The following is a 6,350-nucleotide window of genomic DNA, read 5'->3' on the forward strand; positions in this document are numbered from 1 at the left end:
TTTTGCTCATGTTGATATCATGATAACAACAAATGTTCTATATACTGTGCAAATTTGTAACGTAGGTAATTTTAAAAAGACTTCAGTTTGTGGAAAGTGCAAACCCTATACATTTTAATTTTTACTGTAAGAATATTCTAATGGAGGTCAGTAATATTTTCATGGAAGCATCAACTGACATTATGTTTACATTTTTCTGATGCACAGAGGAAATTGAAAGGACTACATCAATCAAAGTGTGGCTTATGGAAGGGAAGCCATATGGGAAAAGAGGTAATTAGACAAGAGAGGAAGACTACGGCATGAACATGGCAAAAAGTAACATATTAAATGACAAAAATTAGGACAAGAACAAGCCAAGGCAATATAAGCTATGCTTGTTTTTTGTCTGAAAAGAGACAGTATTTCTTCTTGGTGGGTAGTTTTTATATTTAAAGTTTATCACTTGCTTTTTTAAAGTAATATCTCCATTTAATTGTTTTCTTTTTCTCCGTAGTAGTATGTCCCTGTGTCATTCAACACAAATAAACTGACCTGATTATAATAAAAACAATGTAGGCCTGGTAATTAAACTGGAACATATATATTTAATGAAACCAAAAAAGAAAGGTAGTATGACAAAGCTTGCACTGACTGGGGTTGAGCAATGTAGCCATACAGGTTTTGTCAAGTCCACTATTTGCTGCCCTGCATGTAGTAACTCAAAAGGGATCTTAATATTAAGTCATGTTCAAGACTAAGCCATGTAGATGGGTAGGGCTAAACTGACAAGCATACTTTAGCCTACAGTCAACCATCAGTCAATCAACAGTTACACAGATACACAACTAAAAAGTCTGTATTGTCTAAAATAATGCTAGTGTTAAAAATGTGACACAAAATCGACTTATTGTGGATACTTGCCAGTACCAAATGTATATTTACAGGAGTAGTCTCACTTTGCATTTCCTATGCCAATGCTATATTACCACTACTTATTTAAGGACTTGTACGGATAATTCAGAGACACGCCATTAGTCATGTGCGGTCAGTGTAAGAAAATCGAATCAGTCCCGTTCCATCAAAAATGTAAATTTAAAGCTGAATAGGTACCAATGAGTAGTTCTGCTTATTAGCTACATTCAGCAGGTCCTACATGATGAATGTAACCAAAGGTGAATCAAAAGTTTTGGTTGTGACATCCAATACATTTGGCCAGCACAGAGGGATCTGCCCTGATGCTCGGTCAATTCAAATTCTTTTGGTTACACTTCCTATTTCTTCGTAGACAAAATAATGATTTGAGGATGTTTGAATTTAACATTTCATTCTTAGGTAACACACACAAACACACCCACAACTTGTCAACAATTGAAAATATTAACTTCTCAGTCATGTAAAGCCTGAGACTAATCACTGCCCTGGCAATCAATCACCTTTCTTCAGTATGAAAGGAGGTTAACTTTTGTGTACACGGTAAGTATTGTGCTGTGTCCTGAAGGTTAGCTGCATCTTTCAAACCCGGCCTGTCAAATCTTCATTCTTCATCAGCCTGTGTTTTCTGAGGTAGAGCCTTGTCTGTTCACTGAATATGAATCTTCATCGACAGCAGATTTCCTAGCTCTTTATGATAGTGTACTATGAGAGCGATATTCACCACCTTCCCTTGCCCTTTAATTCATTTCCAAGTTAAAGCCTGTGTATCATTATTCGCTTATTGGAGCTCCACTTGCCAGACAATGCCAGAGCACCCAAGCCACATTAACTTGAGGGGGGACATGGCAGTGGTGAGGTGGGGGATTCTTGGCAGAAATTCCTCCAAAAATGTTATGCCAAGAGCGAAATTGAAACCTCCTCTCATTTTCCTTTCCCCTTCATCCAATGTTTTCAAGCCCCAGCCCCACCAAGGTCATTATAATCATAGCAAGTGGAAGAGAGCCAGTGACCCACCATTACAGTAAGGTACAGAGCCACCCAGTCAGTCAGCTATTGGCTGATGAAGAGGAGCGGATTTCAGTCTAAAAATGTTTGAGATCTCTCCATTATAAATGAAGATGGACGGGAGGAGGGAGCAAAATAAGCGTTCCTCCCTGTACACTTGTGCTTTTGTTGATATGGACTCTCATTCAGTCTTTAACATACTTATGCTCAATGTAAGTTATTCTTCCACATTGCGCTTATTATAGGAACATTTTGGTTGAGAATGTACTAAACCAATACTAAATATTTAAGTCAGTCCTAAAAGACATAAAGTCACTGATAAAATAAAACACTCACACACATTTTAAGATGTAATAGTGAATAATAAGCCACCAAAATTACACAAACAATAACTCACAGCAAGGTCATAAAGAATGGCAGTTTCCATTGTGACACCAAAGGTCATGTTTACTTGTCAAAGTGAAGGCGCCATACTGTACTGTGACCTCCATCGCCAGATTATGTACCCAGAGACACACACACACACACACACAAACAAAAAAGGTTATGTGTTCACTTTCACATGTGCGTGCCGTGCACACACACTTAAAAGAGTAGTCACCTCTCACAAGCTGGGCCACAGACAATGGGATAGTTCATACTAGGCTTTACAACCCATATATCTGGGTCTGTGCTAAGATAAAGCACCTCCCATATTAAAGCCGGTGTATTAGCTTGCCCTTTTTCACCACAGATGAAGAGATTTGAAGCTCGATATTGTGCTTGTTGGCTGGCACACCACCAGGGTGTTGTTGGCTGAATAATGATAACTCACAGACTGACAGAGAATGGCATGAGGTGACACTTCCACTCTTCAGTGGGAAGATCCAAAACAAGCGCAAAAAGCCTCTGACAAATTCATACTTTTTTGACAGTTTGTTGACTGAGGAAGAAACAATTCCTAAATCAGAAAAGGCTTTCATTTAAACCCATGAACACAGGCACAACGGTGCTCCATTACAAAGACTACATAGAAGGACGTGATTTTAAGATATGTGGGTGAAGAATATTTTGGTTGCAGACCATTTACTCAGTGGTTAAACTAAATACTTGACATGGGCTTAGTTTGCATTTTTTTTTTACGTCCAAAGGAAAGAAAATATTGGACTTTACGTTTGACTGATTCAGACAGTATAATAATGCTTTTGCTGAAAATACACTTTCGCCCCTCAACTGTGTAACTTTTAAAGCACACGGAGGCCAGAGTCAGACAGTTTTTCATTGTCTAACTTTACATTCATTCAGACCAGCAAGTGGAAAGAAAAAATAAAAGTCTGCCCGGAGAAATTCTTATTATAATCCAGAACTTGTCTTTTTAAAAAGAAATATTGGTTGTGAAAATGAATCTAAGAGGTGATGCTGTAATGAATAATCAATTGCAACTTGCTCAGTGCTAAAACATGTTGGCTATTAAACAAGAAAATACAATTGGTTTGAATTTTGTCACAGATATATCTCATATTGTACACACATTCCTATGGGGTGACATGATGGTAACTTATGTTGGATGAAGGTCAACGTGTACAACTTTCAGTGGGAAATATTTTGCACCGAACTGTATTAAGGCTGTGGATAGTCAATTATTTCTTAATTCAATTACAATTATCATGGCAACGTTAATCAACAAGCAACATTTGGTGGCCATTATCGATTATGTGCTGCCACTGCACCGAATTGTCCATGTACACATCGCAATGCATCTTAAAAACCTTTATTTTCAACACGCCCAATGTGTACAAAATCCGAGAAAGAGTTTTGAAGAGTAAATCTTTAAATAAAAACGAGACTGAATTAGAATGCTGTCGCAAAACATTGCCATGACCCTGCACTGTGCAACCTAACCATGTGGCTTATATAAATGTTCTCTATGCAGCATATTAGCATGGGTTCACATCCAAACATCCCATTGCCATGGACACACAATCACATTGAGTGAGTGAAAGATTCACTCAGTCACTGCACTGACTGTCAACCAGTCTCCACCTCTATGCCTCCCAGCAAACCATGGCAATTTCCCAAGTTCAACCCTAGGTCAAACACTTGAGCTATGGGATCAGGGAAAATTATCATCAACATATAAAGAAGTGCATTTGTGTATAATGTGTAATTACTCATACGCATTAGATTTAATTAGTGTTTTGATAATGTCAGACAGGTGTCAGACCTCATTCATTCTGCAAACCATTTGCAACTTTAAATAAAAGGTGTACGTCAGTAAAGTGAGGAAATTAAAGCACTTTCAGGGTCTTGTGCACTAATAATGAACAGCTGGCATGGCCTGACATTTGAGAAATAAAAAACACGAGTGTCATGAGATAAATGCATGAAGCCATCATTGATGTAAACATGAATCACTCAGTTATTCATGACATTTGCATACCAGGGTGACAAAGTGAGCCGTTTGCTTACGCATGTAATGAGCAGACATGACGATCAAAAGCAAAAAAAAAGTCACTTTTCGATTACTCCTTTAATAATCATTGTCAGTGCCTAGTGCCATACAAGCAATCCTCTGGTGGCGAGAGTGTGTTACTGCAGCTTTTCATTATTTGGACTGATAAAAAACAGAATACGGACATCCAAGACACGGAGGGTCAGATGTAAAAAAACAAAAAACAAAAGTAAGCCAGCCTCCTTCAGAAATGAAAAGCATGAACATTTATGTTAGATTTCTGCTGAGACGCGCCGTTATTTCGAGCATATGTGTCGCTTCCCTCCTATAACCGCGTTATTGATCGAGTCTGTCTGCAATGAATGGCTGCACAGGGAAGGAAAGGGGGAAAAACCCTGAACTTCAGGTGACCGACCATGGCTCTCACATAGCCTGCATGCAGACTGGGAGGGGTAGAGACAAATACACTGGCTTTAGTGGTGGGGGGGAAAAACTCTACACACTTTTTAAAGTCGTCGACAAACAAGCGCGAACGAATTCGGCTCGAGAACCAAAACTACGAGGTGAAAGTTGGACGTTTACTGGCGAGGAAATGAAGTTTAGCGAGCGTTGCTAGATAGCGCTATTGCTAACTAGGAACACAAGGGTACGGGCAGCCAGAGTCTGGCTTGTCTGATCCGACTGACCCTTCATTTTATTGCGGCCAGACTCCCAGATCCTCCCCTTTCTAACCGAAAAGCGACCCAGCAGAGGCGAACCCCTCTGACTGAAAACGCTCGGCCATTATTCACCACACACTCACACACAACCGACAGATATGACAACTGACCGCAACCTTTAAGCGGAACCGGACCTTTCGTCGGGTTTTTACTCTTAATAATAAAGCCACGTATCATTGATCCACATACTGCCTAGCTAACGTTGCCCATCGCCAACAACATGGCTGCCTCGCTCGGACCTCAAAAAAAAGGGAGAAATAACCTACGCCGAGCCTTTTGTCTGTTTCACCTCTTTAACCCTAAACTACTGCGCAAAAGACACACGGAGCCGTTAAAATGGCACAAATCGAGCGGACGACTTACGTGAAGGCAGGCGCTTGGGTTGCTCCTGCTTCCTCCTTGGCATTTTCCCCCGTTTTTAATCACATTCTCGTCCTTGTTTGGGGATAAGGAGAAAAAAGGTTTTTCCCATTGAGACTGGAGGCGCCAGTGATGGTAGGGACTTGGTCGTGCACCTGGCTTTGCTCGGTTTAAAGTGTATTGTTGGGGGAATAGGAACACAGGCGGAGGAGGTGCCGCCGCTGCCGCTGTTGTTGTTGCCTTGTCTTGACTATGGCTGCTCTCGGTGCAAGTGTGTCTCCGAGCCCCTAACTAACACTAATGCAGGGATCAAAGGGCAGCAACAGCAGAGCAGACACGCGCGCGCGCGCGCAACACCCCCCCCACACACACACACACACACGCGCACTCTCCTTCTCTCTCTCACTCTCACACACACACTCACACAGACACACACTATGGCGTGCACGCACACATTTGAGGAGCTCGCCCTCGAGAAGCAGCGCGCACGGACAAGGTGCCCCTAAGCTTTCAGTGTGTTCTGCTGAAAAGAAAATGTATTTGAGAGGAAAAAAAGAAAAAAAAATGAAGCAAAGAGCATTTGGTTTCGTGTAATTCCGCGTCGAGACCACACTGATGGAGTCGCAATACATTAACAGAACCCATTTAATTCCACCTAAAAAAAAAATAAAAATGAAATTAATATATAAATAAAAAATACACGTGTGACGGTGGTAATTTATGCAAATGATGCACACATGGATGCACACCTCACTGCTAACCGCTGTGAAATTATGTAAAACACAGGAACATGGAGAAAAAAAACGACTATTTGCAGTAACAACCAAATATTTAATTTTAATTAAGAACAATTATTTAAACAGCGTTGTGGTAGAGTTTGAACCCCGGAAATAAATAAATATTATTGGATTAATGCTGAC

The 6,350-nt window shown here is 40.5% G+C and overlaps 1 protein-coding gene across 3 annotated transcripts in view; it reads right to left on the reverse strand.

Moving 5' to 3' along the window:
* znf827 (zinc finger protein 827) overlaps positions 1–5,786 on the reverse strand; it is a 63,108-nt gene extending 57,322 nt beyond the window's left edge. For all 3 annotated transcript variants that reach the window (XM_058639886.1, XM_058639885.1, XM_058639887.1), the window contains exon 1: positions 5,434–5,786. In XM_058639886.1, coding sequence (XP_058495869.1) covers positions 5,434–5,476 — 43 coding nt within the window. In that variant the 5' untranslated portion in view covers positions 5,477–5,786. The remainder of the gene's footprint in view (positions 1–5,433) is intronic.
* Positions 5,787–6,350: the final 564 nt, after the last annotated feature.

The sequence above is a fragment of the Solea solea genome, chromosome 10, assembly GCF_958295425.1.
Source record: "Solea solea chromosome 10, fSolSol10.1, whole genome shotgun sequence".
Taxonomy (NCBI): domain Eukaryota; kingdom Metazoa; phylum Chordata; class Actinopteri; order Pleuronectiformes; family Soleidae; genus Solea; species Solea solea.